Source organism: Carcharodon carcharias, chromosome 7 (assembly GCF_017639515.1).
Source record: "Carcharodon carcharias isolate sCarCar2 chromosome 7, sCarCar2.pri, whole genome shotgun sequence".
NCBI classification, from domain to species: Eukaryota; Metazoa; Chordata; class Chondrichthyes; order Lamniformes; family Lamnidae; genus Carcharodon; species Carcharodon carcharias.
Window position 1 is genome coordinate 23,972,234 of NC_054473.1, and position 15,057 is coordinate 23,987,290.

General features: G+C 42.5%; 1 protein-coding gene across 1 annotated transcript in view; it reads right to left on the reverse strand.

Annotated features, from left to right (window-relative positions):
• Positions 1-4,964: 4,964 nt before the first annotated feature.
• The window catches only part of klhdc8b (kelch domain containing 8B), a 129,999-nt gene continuing 119,906 nt past the window's right edge, over positions 4,965-15,057 (reverse strand). The window contains exon 6 of the mRNA XM_041191980.1: positions 4,965-5,343. Coding sequence (XP_041047914.1) covers positions 5,147-5,343 — 197 coding nt within the window. The 3' untranslated portion in view covers positions 4,965-5,146. The remainder of the gene's footprint in view (positions 5,344-15,057) is intronic.

The following is a 15,057-nucleotide window of genomic DNA, read 5'->3' on the forward strand; positions in this document are numbered from 1 at the left end:
ACAAGAATCTCACTCATACAGGTGTAGTAATACTATAGAAACCTCTCTCCAACTTTGTTGAACTACATTAGGAATATCACAGTGCTGTTTTGCAGGTTACTCACTTGAACTGGGGTGACTACACTCTAAGAAACTTAAAGTGGAGAGATATAAATACAGGAAAATTATAGTGTTCATGACTATCTGCTGCTACCACAAGCACTTCAATTATATAGGTGTGGCACCTCGAGAGAATATTAATACTGTACTATTGTATACTCCTCACTCACCCTTGAATGGCGGGAGCAGGCTCCTGCTCCTAATTTGTATGTTTGTATGTTCACACTGATTGGCTACAATAGTCACACTTCATTTACACTGATGCCAGGCCTCATAGACTTGTTAGAAGGTGCCCTAGTATAGAAATATGCATTGCTCCCATTGATGCAACACTATTGAATGAATCTTGTTCAGGCTGGCATCGCTATAGGAACCTCCAACTCTTTTGTAACAGTTAAAATATCTTATCAAGTACTCTGGTGTTTCATTATTATTGGAATCTTTATTTTTAAAAATTCTTTCATGGGATGTGGGCATCAGTGACAAGGCCAGCATTTGTTGCCCATCCCCAATTGCCCTTGAACTGAGTGGCTTGCTAGGCCATTTCAGAGGCCACATTACTGTGCGTCTGAAGTCATATGTAGGCTGGATCAGATAAGGAAGGCATATTTCCTTTCCTAAAGGACATTAGCCAGAAGAGTTTTTACAACAATCAATGATAATTTCCTGGTCACCCTTACTGAGACTAGTTCTCAATTCCAGATTTTATTAATTGAATTCAAATTCCACCAGCTGCCATAGGATTTGAACCCATGCCCACAGAAAATTTGCCTAGACCTCTGGATTACTATTCCAGTTACATTACCACTTTACAACCATCTCCCCCTAATTTGCATTATATGCTGTGCTAAAGTCACATTACCATAATCAGATGGAGCAACATAACTCATCTTTCTTACACTAGTGCAAGAATTCAACAGATATCTCAATGATATTGGTGTCACACTATTATAGGAGCCACATGGTGACCAAATTGATTTAATTTTACTATAGGAAGCTCACCAGAATTGGGCTGGGATAATGGTCCATAAGAACATCACCCACACTGAAGCAAGGCCACCATAAGAAAGGCACAGATAATGCACTAGGGTGATTATTCTATAAGGAAATCATGAGGCAACACTAGTTCATGAACCACTACAGTAATTCTGTTAATGGAACTTCTCAGTATTTGAAATGCAACAACATAACCATGTGATAGATTGTTGGAGTGGTACTGCTTAAAAAAAAACCATATTTATACAGGAGTGGCATTGCAGAAGGAGACTCCCTTTAACAATATTATCTAACATTCCTTAGACTGGTGTGACACCTCTGCAGAAAACCATTGCCCCTGTTCTATATTAACCTGCTGCCATGTGTGGGACACAGTAAGTAATACCACCTCGCTCACCCCAACCAGATTACACTGTTTAAAAGCAATCAGGCATTCTGCTACTATTCTACAATTAGGCAAGAGTCTAGGATTTCGTTCTGTACATTGTGTTGTTTCAGTATGTTATAATGGAATCAATTAATTACTCTAATGTAAGATCTTAGGGGATGATGGTGGAGGCAATGGAGCTGGAACAGAGCAAAAATCTGAGGCTCTGAACTATGATTATTTCTGCTGCTCCACATGTAAACTCAACAAGAAAGAACATAACAAGGTTCAACCTGGTGGCTATAACATCTTTACTTCCAGTGGTACATTATGAACTTGTCCTATAGTGGTACCGATGGCACTATAGGATTGTAAATTGGTAATAGAATTATTGTAGGACTCTCACAGTGACCATATGGTTTCAATACGAGTGCAGGATAGATAAAATGTTAGTACTGTTTGGAAATAGAGACAGTTTCATTAAGCTACATCTGTATTTGTGGGCGTTAGGAATGAGTTTTAGTTTTAAAATTTAAGGTTGATTTGTATTTTTATACTTGTGTGTTAAGAAAAGGTCAAGTTGAGTTTTAGTATCAATTTAAAATGTGCCTGCATTTCTAATGAGTTTTATGACTCTAAGGGCAGGATTTTCCGGTCGCCGGGCGGCCTGGGAGTGACCGCAAAATGGTCCGCCGACCATGATTGGGCCCTGACTGAGAAGCTCAGCACTGCTAGGGTGGGGGGCAGGAGGAGTCTGCGTATGTGCGGGGAACCGCGCACTGAAAGCTCCCTGAAGGCAGTGAGCTGCCTCGGAGCTGAAGAATTGTACAATCAAAAAGAAAGACTTTAAAAACGTTAAAAACATGTCCCGACATAGAGCTCTGTAACAATATCAGAAACAAAATAAAAATTATGTCTAAAAAATTTAATTGTTTAAAAAATTACTGTTGGAAACCTCATCCTGCCCATGGACAAGGTTTTCATGAAAAATCCAAAGGCCGCCTGGCTGATTCGCTCGCCCGCCAACTGTAAGGTCAGACAGGCAGCGAAAATCTGCTTTCAATTACTTGATTAAGGGCCATAATTTGCTTAATTGTTGGCGGGCAGGTTGCCCACTGACCGAAATATCGTGCGAGTGCGCGATAACGTTGGGATGCTCGCCCGACATCATCGCACGCTATTTTACGCCCAATCTGGTCAGGCATGCGCCCGCCCTTGGGACGTAAAATTCTGCCCTAAGCAAAGTTGAGCAAACATGAGAGTAGAAAAAATGGGCTGATGCCTAGCAACAGGGATCCAGAGATGCAGGCACCCCCCCCACCCCCACTTCCCACCACACACACACACACACACACACACAGAAAAACTAAAGAAAAAAAACAGCAGTTTTGAGTTCAGTTGGGAGCAGCTGCCAGGCAGAAGCAACCTAGAAGAGGCAGATAGCCAGTCCCAAGCTAACGTTGATTGAAAGTAGCTGCCAGAGAGACTGGAGCAAAGGGGATAGATAGCAAGTCCCAAGCTAAAGAAGAAAGTTCCCAAATCCAGGGGAGTGGAACAGGAGAAAGTCCCAAGAAGACCTTCTGGTCAAAGGAAGGACAGGAACCTGGGAAAGGTCCTGATCTGTGGAAGTGAAAGTAAGGAGCAGAGAGGAAGGCTCCAAGCTTCAAGTTTAAAGGAAGCAGATTTAAAGCGAGAGGCCAGAAGGTCCAAAGGGACAACTGAAGGTTTATAACTTTTGCTATGGGCATGTGAAGCAGTGGTGTATTGTTGATGGCTGAATCAGTGAGTGAGAGTGCATGGAAGAAAGCTTGAATGCATGTGGTGACCCAGGGGAAAGGAACATCAGAAAGAGAGTTCAAAATCCTGGAGGTGAACCCTGGAGGCGTCTGAAACAAAATGTTGGTTTGGGAGAAGGTTCCAAAGCGAGTCCTTGGAGAGGGGAGATTGGAAACCCTTGTATGAAAGATGGAGTACAATGACATTAATTGGCTCATGGTTTAACAAGCATCAGGGGGGATTTGAGGAGAATCCATAACATCTGGTTGAGGTGGCATCTGTCACTTGGTGTCAGAGTGTGGTGTGCTGACTACAGGTTGCCAATTGGTTTACATGGGCTGTGTACTTACTGTGCTCATTAGAATATAAGAAAATTTTTGTAACTTGTGCTACCCTTACAATCAGTATATATCTGTAAAGGTAGAGTTGTGGGTGAAGGAGTATTGTAATATAATTAATACTTTCTTGTTGAATATTAGTTTTTATTTCAGCTGACTCCTGTGGCTCTGCTCGGTAGCTACTCTCCACATATCTAAACAAACAAATAAAAGTTAGGATCTATCAAGCAGGGTTCCACCCTGGGTTCAGGCTTGTCTGGTGGTAACATCAGCTGGGATCATAACAGTACTAATGCACCACTACTGTACAAATTTCACGAATGTGTTAACCACCATAGGAAAATCACTTATTCTGTATGACCCTACCCAAGGATACTTAAAGCACTTGAATTGGTACCAAGTAAAGGAACATTATGAACATTGGTGTTGAACTGACACAGGGACTTCACAGCACTTGGTAGCTTTGCAGTTCAAGATCATTAGAGAACCTAATTTGATGTAAGACTTTTGCTAGAATATTATAGTACTAGCAGCTCTTATGTCATGAGCGGCAATCCTGTTGAAATGTTCTGTGCTTAGACTTGAGTAGCATAACTATATGACTTCACTTGTATTAATGCAACATTACTCTAGATTGCTTACACTGATGTGACATTATTAAAGAAACATCACTTACAGTGTTAAAACATGACTCCAGGAATGTTACAGCACTGACACTAGTTCAACACTACTGTAAAAACCTTACAGCACTTTGTGTGGCATTAATACAGGAATATCACAGGGATTGTTTTCAATCCTCATTTAATATATATCTAGAATGAGTTGTTAAACTACCAGATTCTACCTGTAATAATGTAAACTGTTGGGAAAGATCTTGCTGCAACCTTTCTAACAACAACAATCTTAACCTGGGGCGATCCTTGAACATCCTCAACTTCATAGTCCTACTACTAACTCTAACCCTAATCTGACATAGAGTGCTGTTAAGTGGCCCTTACATTTCTATATCAAAGTTTTGACATTTCCTTTTGACTTCAAATCTTCAGAGTTTATCCTTTGGACGGAGAATGATGCCTATTACTGGATACAGGGGGATGCCACGAAAACCGTGGAATTCTTACCCAAGTTTCCTTTCTATAAACCAATTTGGACTGGAAAGTGAAGTTGATAGAATCAGTGATTGGATACAATCTCTTGAGCCCATCTTGAATTCTTTGTATTATTAACCCATTGATGAGTATCTTCCACTGAAAGTTAGTATCACAGTTAGTGAAATGAACTAGGAGACCTTTATATTCACTTTCTGGTCTGTCTAAAAGTTGTATCAGTACTCCATAATCCTTGGTTTACTACATTAGGTTTAAACCAATACAAAGTTAGAGCTAAATTGTTCTAAGACAAAGCATCACCCTTGAGTTTAAATTTTTCTTGTATGTCTTTGTATCGCAAGTTATTTTTTTAATAGCTTTCACTGACAACAGTGAGATTCTTTACCAGAATCTTCAAACAATTCTATAAGTTCTTCAGTAATCACTGAGCCCCACCCCTAGATTTCAGAGTTTCAGCGTGTTCAGATACTCTCTCGGTCACACAAGGCCTCCACAGCATTACTGGGTCCCTGTGCTACACCACCGATCACAAAAAGCATGTTGTCAGTTTGCAGACTGGAACAAGAGCAGCGTGGGGTGTTCATTGCTGGTAGACTTTCCCATTTCCTCTTGTTTGGATTAAACCCTTCCACTGATCCGAGTGGAGCCGGTTGGTTTCCTGCAATTCAAATTAAATGAAACAAAATAAGGAACTAGTCACTTAGACATTCAAAAATCACCTGATGTTTGAATGATTTGGTCCAACATCAGTTCTGAGCTGCTCGTACAGTATCCTCATGGTGTTTCTCTCTTCCACCATATGTTAAAGGGGCAATTTTCACGTGTTGATTAAGTTGCACAGTAATTTTCACAGCTAAACTTTATCATATATAACTTTGTGTCCTGAGTGAAATAACTCAATTTTTAATATCTGCCAGTTTTCCAGTCTTCACAATCCAAACAGCTTCAATCTAACATGAAGAATATGTTCAGCAAGTGTAACAAGTAACAATTCCTCATGTTGCAATAGATTAGGAATTCCTATAAACTGCACAGATCCTTTCCTAGTGGGAAGTAGCAGCGTCATAAATTTTAGCTAGAATTGGTGGTAGAAAGATCATCAGGTCTGACTTTGATCATTGAGAAACAAGGGAGACATTAAAGCATTGAAAGCATTTCAGAGAAGAGCCATGAGGCTGACCCTAATGGAAGAGGTTTAGTTATGAGGGGACAGTCGAGGGAGCCTGTAAAGGAAGCACTTGAGGCAGCTTTATAGAAGTACACAAGATAGTTAAAGATATGGAAGAGGTAAATCCAAAATGTTACTTTAAATTATAAGCATAATGAAAGGTGCACAAGTTCAAACTACCAAAATGTACATTTAACACTGATATCAGAAGGTTCTTTTTCACACAAAGAGTAATCAACACTTCCAGATAGAGAAATGGAGACAAAAACCCTGCAATCATTTAAGAAACAATTAAATGCTGCTGTAAGGGAGACATTGGGGACAAATTCTTAGGCCCTTCTCGGTGGTGAGTTTGGTGGCAGGGGCCCTTGGATGGCCTTCCCACCCCTTGCCAACTTAAGAGCCTCATTTTGCCGCCACTAACATTAACTCAGCAGCAGGTGGTGGGGTTCACCATGTGGGAAGCACAACAAGCAAATCCCGGTGTGTTTGCTTGCAAGCTCTGAGAAGGGAGGGGCCCTAGCTCAAAGACAATCAGTGTCTGATCGAAGGGCTCAGCATCGGGAAGGGGAGGCATGCTGAGAGCCACCCGCCACCCTTGCTGCCGAACCCCCCATGACCCCCAACAGCTTCGCCCACCATTGCTCACCTGTGCCTGGGTCCCTCCTCGGGATAGCGTTGTATCAGCAGCAGCCGCCGCCTCCCTGGTGCCACTGCTGAGTACAGAAACGATGCCGGTCTCTGATGAGTCACCAGCTCTTGGCATGCAGGACTTCCACCCCAGGATCTTTGACCCTGGGGATGTCCCGCCATAGGCCTGTTAGCTACCTGAGTAGTACTAGGTGCAGCAGGCCTTCTTGAAAAGAGATGATGCAGGATTCTGGCCTGCTCTCCAGCCTCCACAAGATTCCGCCCAGGGTCTTCGAGGTGGATGGATTAAACCGAGCTGTATGATCCTCCTCACCTATAATTATCTTATAGTCAAGGAGTGAGAGTATCTCTGTGCTAAAAGGAGAGGGTATTTTTTTTCTGTGAACTGAAGAGGGCATTGGAGGAAGAAAGTGCTTTCCTTTGATAGCTCAGTTGGTCGAAGGAAGAGCTGAAGCTTTCAGGAAAGTAATGTTCTGGATGTTTATGGATCAATGCAAATTTATTTTTTTAGGTGAAAGGCTGATCAATTGTGAAGCAAAACAGTATTTAACCTTGAGCAAGGTTACAATATTTAATGCAAAATTCCAAATTTTCCAGGAATTTCTTGAAGAAATATAAACACCTGATGGTGTTTGGAAGGAGTTCTACAGCTCTGGATTATATTTCTTCACATGCATAGTTTCATTACATTATTCTTACATTCGCCTAAGAGGAAATGAATGTCACACTCAATATTGCTGGATGAGGTGCACAAGAAGTGACTATGAGAGAGACTAGGGAGTGTTTTCTGAGGTAACATGGCAAAAAAATAGCTTCTCGGGGGCTAAAAATGAAATTGAAGTATGCATTAGCAACTAGCAATTCTGTGAGGAATATTTTCTTCACAAAATGTGAAAATCCTATGCTAGATTAATAAGGAGCACACTAAATGAGCTTCACCTTCATCACAAAAATTGCATATATCCCAATTTATTATTCAATTTCAGCCTCATAAATTTAAAGTCAGCTCAAAATCAATATATTTTCCCTTGCTCTTATCTGTGCTGAAGCTAATGACATGATCAATGGTATTTTCCATCATGTTCCACACATGAGAGGAGCTCAAAATAACTGCAACTATATTCAAGTCTCATTTATATTCTTTTTGTCTTCATTGCCTATGATCTGAGTGTTTAGACATCAAAGCAAAAAAACACTGGAAATACAAAGCAGCTCCATCAGCATCTGTAAAGAGAAAATACAGTTTAAGGTTTTGGGTGTAACCCCTTCATCAGAACTAGGTACTGGGAAAAAAGCAAGTCCCTTTATGAGACTAAATGTGACAAAGAGGGAGGGAAGAGTAGCAGCTAAAAGTTGAGTGCGAGGCATGTTCAATAACCTCTCAAAGTCCAGTTCTGATGAAGGATCTACACCCATCAGTTCTCTTTCCAAAAGCTGAAGGACCTATTGGCAGCATTTTCTTTTCTTATTCTAATTTCTAACATATGCATTTTTTTCTTTCAGTCTTGCAGTTTTCAGGATTGTACTACATATGTCTGCTTCAATCATGTGTCATGCTGCAGCGACAACTTCAATATATAAATAGGAGCTTTAAATCAATGGCTTCCAACACATTCCTACCATGTGGCACAGGGGCTGGAAATTAAGTAGAAATCCAGGTCCCAGCATGCCCTGATAGTGTCCAATTCTATTTGTCAAAAACAGAGTTCCATATGTCAAGAAGTGGTGTGGCTGAGGGACAGAACTCTCAGACCAGGGACTTTCTCACCCCCAACCTGGTGAACGTGCAGTGGACCAGAATGTTAAGTGAGGGCAGGCATGTTGGCTTTCCATTGGTAGAACTTATCCCAGTCCTTTTAGCACATTGGGCCCCTAAAGATTTTAAAAAGAATTGATGGATTTTTCTATCTTGTTATAAACAACAACAACAACTTAAACAACTTGCAATTATGTAGCACTTTTAGCATAATTGAACATCCCAAGATGCCTCATAGGTGCATTATAAAGGAAAAGTTGACACCAAGCCACATAAAACAATGTGACAGCAGATGTCCAAATGCTTGATCAAGGAGGTAAGTTTTAAGGAGTGTCTTAAAGACGATAAGAGAAGTAGAGAGTGGGGAGGTGGAGGGAGAGAATTCCAGAACTTAGGGTCTAGGCAACTGAAGGCACAACCTCCAATGGTGGAACGATTAAAATCGGGCTGCTCATGAGGCCAGAATTAGAGCAGTGTGGCTATCACGGAAAGTTGTGGGGCTGGAAGCGATTATAGAGATATGGATAGGCAAGGCCATGGGAGGATTTGAAAACAAGGATGAAAATTTTAAAATCGAGGCTTTGCTTAACTGGGAGCTAATTTAGGTCAATGAGCACAGGGGTAATGGGTAAACAGGACTTCATGTGACTAAGAACATAGACAACCAGTGTTTTGGACGGTTTCAAGTTTACGGAGGGTAGATAGTGGCAGGCTGGATAGCCAGGACTGCATTGGAACAGAGGTGACAAAGGCAAGAATGAAAGTTCTGGCAACAGATGAGCTGAGGCATAGCGTGGAGTCAGGCAACTTGACAAGGTGGAAATGGGCAGTCTGAGTGATGGTGCTGATTTGTGGTCAGAAGCTCATCTTGGGGTCAAATGAAATGCCAAGGTTGCAAATCTGATTCAGCCTTAGACATTTGCCAGGGAGAGGGATGTAGCTGGTTGTTAGCAAATAGAGTTTGAAGGCAATTGCTTCGGTCTTGCCAATATTTAATTTAAGGAAATTTCTGCTCATCTTGTACTGATTGTTGGACAAGTAGGCTGATAATTTAATGACATGGGAGTCGAAAGAGGAGGTGGTGGGGTAGACCTCAATGTTGTTAGCATACACTTGAAAACTGGCGCTGCATTTCCCGATGATTTTGCTGAGGGGAAGCATGTTGATGTGAAATAGGAAGGGTCCAAATATAGATCCTTGGAGGATAACAGACATAATAGTGCAGGAGCAGGGAGAGAAGTTATTGCAGGTGATGTTCTGACCATGATAAAGGTGGTCAATGAGACAGTAAAAGTTTGTTTCTGAAGATCCAGCACACTCCCTCCCAGAGGTTGCACACCCTCCCTGTATATATTTCTGAATCCCTTCAGAAGAAAGAGAAGGCCCAAATATTTACAGTGAGGTGGGGAGTGAACGAGCATGTTTGCTAGGAGCAGGTGAGGCGGCTGACCAGAAAATCCCAGGAATGCAGAGGTCCTGGCAAATTTAATGGCAGAATCTCAATGTTATTTCTTTAAAATTAAGTTTCCAGCCCTGCAGGGAACCAGATTGAGAGGCTGGCTGGATGTTAAGCGTGAAAGCCATCAGTAAAACGATGCAATTGTGGATTGCCCTGGCAGCCAGAAAGCACTGGGGGTTGGAGGAGGGTTGGAATAGTCATTTGGAGGGAGGCAAAAATCACAAGGAAAAGGTTGGGCATGGAGGGAGGTGTTGGGGTGTTGTGGGGGTGGACAAATCGTGGGCCAGAGACGGATTGTTTTTTTTTGCTCGACAATGAGGAGAGGCAACGATTGGCAGAAGGTTTGCTTGGGGGGGCAGGAGGGGCTGCTGGGGGTAGCATTCCTGCTCCTCCTGACCCACAAGCAGTGCTATAAAATGGACTTGACCTTGATCTGGCTTCTCCCATCTCCATTTAGCTGCCTAGTTTCCCGAACCCTGGGAAACCCAGTAAATCAAACTCCAAACTATGCTTCAACAACAAAAACAAAAATAGCTGGAAAAACTCAGCAGGTCTGACAGCATTTGTGGAGAGGAAGACAGAGTTAACGTTTCGAGTCTGTATGACTCTTCATTACAACATCGAAGTTATACGGACTCGAAACGTTAACTCTGTCTTCCTCTCCACAGATGCTGTCAGACCTGCTGAGTTTTTCCAGCTATTTTTGTTTTTGTTTCAGATTTCCAGTAGCTGCAGCATTTTGCTTTTATTCAAACTATGCTTTGAGAGTTTGATTATAATATTATAATGAGGTCATGCCAGGCAACATACCACTGTTAAATTGGCAGGTGGGTTGGACTCCATTGAGTCCTTAAGGCTCACCTGCTGCTTCAGAAGACGCTTTTCTTGTCCAATTTAGTTCTGGTGCTGAACTTCCAAAGTCTTTGGCTAGGATCTTACATTGGCTGGGCAGGCTCGGTGGGAGTGGGCGGTTGTAGAGCCAACCGCCACCCACAGTTGGCTCCGCACTGCAGTTTCATGGGGGCGGGCCAATTCAGGCCCACCCAGCGTGGATCGCGAGCGGTAGCGCTGAGCGCTACCTGTGCGGGCGGGGGGAGGAGGGAAAGTCGGGTCCAGTGCTCTTTCGTGCGGGCATGGATCTGCCTCAGAGAGATTGAAGCACTTTTTTAAAAAATTATTAAAGACATTAAAAATTTAATGAAGCACATCCCCTCTCATGTGACTGTGTCACATGAGAAGGGACATGTTTTTAATGTCAAAAGAAAGTTTTTATTTAATTTCTAATAGCTTTAGGAAACCTCATCCCGCTCGTAGATGAGGTTTGCTAAAAAATCTAAAGGCCGTTTGGCCTTTTCGCCTGCCCGCTAACAGTTAGGTTGGACGGTCAGCATAAATTTGAAGTTAATTAGTTAATTAATGGCCTTAATAGGCCTTTCAATTATTGGCAAGCACGCAGCGATTCTGGTGCGCACCTGTCGAACGAAATATTGCAATACAGCGCGATGATGTCAGGATGCATGCCCGACGTCATCGTGCATCATATCATGTTCTGGCATGTCAGGTGCGCACCCACACGCTGAATGTAAAGTTCTGTCCTTTATGTTGTTAATGGAACAGACAAATTCAGCAAGGTACAAGATTAGCAACAGATTGATTAACAATGTTTGGACATGGAAGTGATTTCTGCATCATGTGTTGAATTCGGAGCCAAATGCAGTCACACAAACTGCCACAAATATGATATATGTAAAGTCGCTGTTTGGATGGCACTACACAAACACAAAATCTTCCAAAAACAAGCGTACATGCCAAGCACAAAAGTCCTGCTTAACAGAGATTGACAGCAGAGGTGGAAGACTCACATGAGGTCAAACAGACTGGAAAAGAAGATTGCAATTTTTTGCCTGAAACACTTTTCTGGTTGCACACACAGCCTCTACAATAATGTGCCAAATGTAATCATAGGTCTCAAAATAGACATTTATTGGGTATGTCAATACATTTAGTCCATGCCAAATGCATGGCTGTTTGATGCACTTGATATGTCCATTTCCTCCCTTAATCATCCTCAGGTAAGATGCAAAATCACACAGGGGAACAGATAATAAATAAGAACATAAAAAATAGAAAGGGGAGTAGGCCATTCGGCCCATCGAGCCTGCTCTGCCATTCAATAAGATCAGATCTAATTGTATACTTAACTCCACTTTCCTACCTGTCCCCCCATAACCCTTGACTCCCTTGTCAATCAAAAATCTGTCTAACCCTGCCTTAAATACATTCAATGACCCAGCCTCCATAGGAACATCGACATAGAAACATAGAAAATAGGAGCAGGAGTAGGCCATTCGGCCCTTCGAGCCTGCTCTGCCATTCATTATGATCATGGCTGATCATCCAACTCAATAGCCTGCTCCCACTTTCTCCCCATATTCTTGAATCCCTTTCGCCCCCAAGAGCTTTATCTAACTCCTTCTTGAAAACATACAATGTTTTGGCCTCAACTATTTTCTGTGGTAGTGAATTCCACAGGCTCACCACTCTCTGGGTGAAGAAATTTCTCCTCATCTCAGTCCTAAATGGCCTACCCCGTATCCTCAGACCCTGGTTCTGGACTCCCCCACCATCGGGAACATCCTTCCTGCATCCACCTTGTCTAGTCCTGTTAGAATTTTATAGGTTTCTATGAGATCCCCCCTCATTCTTCTGAACTCCAGCAAAGATAATCCTCACTGACTCAATCTCTCAATGCTGTGGAAGAGAGTTCAAAAGACTAACAGCCCACTGAGGAAAGAAAATTCCACCTCATTTCCATCTTAAACGGGAGACTCCTAATTTTTAAATGTTACCCCTTAGATCTACAGTCTCCCACCTTCTCTGTACTCACCATCTAACCCCCTCAGAATATTCTATGTTTCAATAAGATCATCTCTCATTCTTCTAAACTCCAATGAGTATAGGCCCAACCTTTCCTCATTAGACAACCCCTTCATCCCCAGAACAGGAGTTGTAAATGCCCTCAAGCATCTCACCCAAATTCTTAAACCCTGAGTTTGGACAGCGGATTTTCACAGACTTTTCAAATATGGGGCCTGATTTAGATTTCATCTCACTCAGCAGTCAATTAATAATGATTAGAATTGAGAACCTTGTCTTAAATTTCTTAATCGGAGCTCAGATACACTGAAGCCAACTGGAATGTCCAACGCTGTTCCTTGTGAGATGCACAAATTCTCAAAGACTGGAGCCAGATTTTCCTGTCCCGAAATGGGATGGAGCAGAGGTGGGACAGCAAAATGGCACTCAGAGCCTGTGTGTTGGCCTGCTGCCTCCTCCATTCCCAACCTTGATAATGTTCCCGAGGATGGGTGCAGCGGGTGGGAAAGTGAAGTCTCCCACCTTAATTAGGAGGGTTGAGGTCATTTAGGGAGCTTGTTAAAGAGCTTGTCATCTGACCTCTCAAGATTTTCATGGGGGCTGGCAGCTGTTAAGAGCTCTCTGAAGCTGACCACCTGGTGGGAACAGTTTTATTTAACATAAAATAGGGAAAATTTGGACAATGACCTTTTGAGCAGTAATAAAATTTGACTGGTTGGTTATTAACCTTTCCCTACTCCATCTCAGGTCCAGATCTCTATTTGCCCTGGCCATTTTGAAGATCAAGATGCTCCGTTTATTTTAAGATGTCTCACAGACAGCAGCCACAGCAATGGCTGCCAATTTGAGCCCAAAATTGGCACACTTCCCTGGTGTCACACCTCCATTTCCCTCCCCCCCCGCCCCACCAACCGCAGCCACTAAATGGATGGCCGACCCATCTCTAGAGTCAGTAGGACCCCAATCTTGTGAAAATTGCATTTCATGGCACGTGGGAGATGGAGGCAGGTTCACGAGCCCAAATGCAATTGGAAAACCAAGAAGTAAACCTCTCTGACTTTGCTTACTCTGCGCCAGCGCACATAAATCTATTTTATTTTCTATAAAACGGGTAACAAAGCTTTAATAAAAGTGATGGTACTGATGTGATAGATTTTAAATACATCAGTGAAATAAGACAAGTTTGAACTTGCTACAACAAATTGATATTTCTGAATAAGAGATTTGCTGTGTTGTCAATTTACTCAAAACACAGCAGAAAGTATCTGCATGAAGTTTGAAAGATAAAAAGCAGCTGGCACAGTGTTCTTGAAATTCAATTGGGGCAAAATCAGATAACCCCCAAAATCATTTACGGGGGTTGTTTGAAATGTGGTGAGTGTGGCACCTTCATGCTGACCACTCATTAGCATTGTTTCTGCAGCCAGTGCTAACCGACCTATGCACTGGCTGCATGCATTAGCATGGGGCCCCAAACTATAACTTCCTAGCACTTCTTAAAGCTAGCCTGCACTGCTTAAAGCTTGTCTGCACCTTTTAAAGGTGAGCAGGTGCAGGAAGTTGTGGAGGAAGTGAATCTGACCTGCAAAACAGTGAAGAATGGCACAACACTGATGTGATCTAGTTCCGGCCATTATTGGAGTGGTCCTTGTTGAGCCTGTGGCCAGGGGCAGGACTGAAGCATTTGAAGATCCTGGTATGCTCATACATAATCCTCCTTCCTACATCCCACTTCCTCCTCATCCCACAATTTCTTCTGACTTAAAAATTGCAGATGATGTAAGCGTACACTTCTTAGTTCCCTGGTCCCCTGCCCTCCCTCATAAACTTACCCCTTGTGCCTTTTACCTTTCACATGCCCAGGAACTACAACCTGGCCAGGTAATGGAGAAACACCAAGAAGAAAATGATGATCCAAACACACCATCGTTTGTTTTTACACTGGCAGCCACCAACGCAGGTACTGACACTGATAGATTAGAGGAGGGATCTGCACATGTTAAGACACTGGGCAGGAGTGCACTGTGGTCAGGGAAAGAGACAAGGACAGCACAGATCCGAGCTTGCTGGAGGATGAGGTCACACACGAATTCTGCTGCAGAGGCCAGAATGGATCTTTGAAGCGGCAGACTACACAAAAAGGCTAACATAAAAGCAAAATACTGCGGATGCTGTAAATCTGAAATAAAAACAGAAAGTGTTGGAAATACTTAGCGGGTCTGGCAGCATCCATGGAGAGAGAAACAGAGTTAACGTTTCGAGTCAAATGTGACTCCAAACACCAAGAAGAAGGCTGACAATAAAATGCTTGGTGCATTAAGAAACCTGCCAGAAATCCTGTGTTCAATGTCAAAGAGCATGGAGGAATAGAATGGAATAAAATGATAGTCTCATTAATAATGATCTTGAGACTATTGGACTGTCGTAAAAACCCATTAGATTCACTAATGCCCTTCAGGCA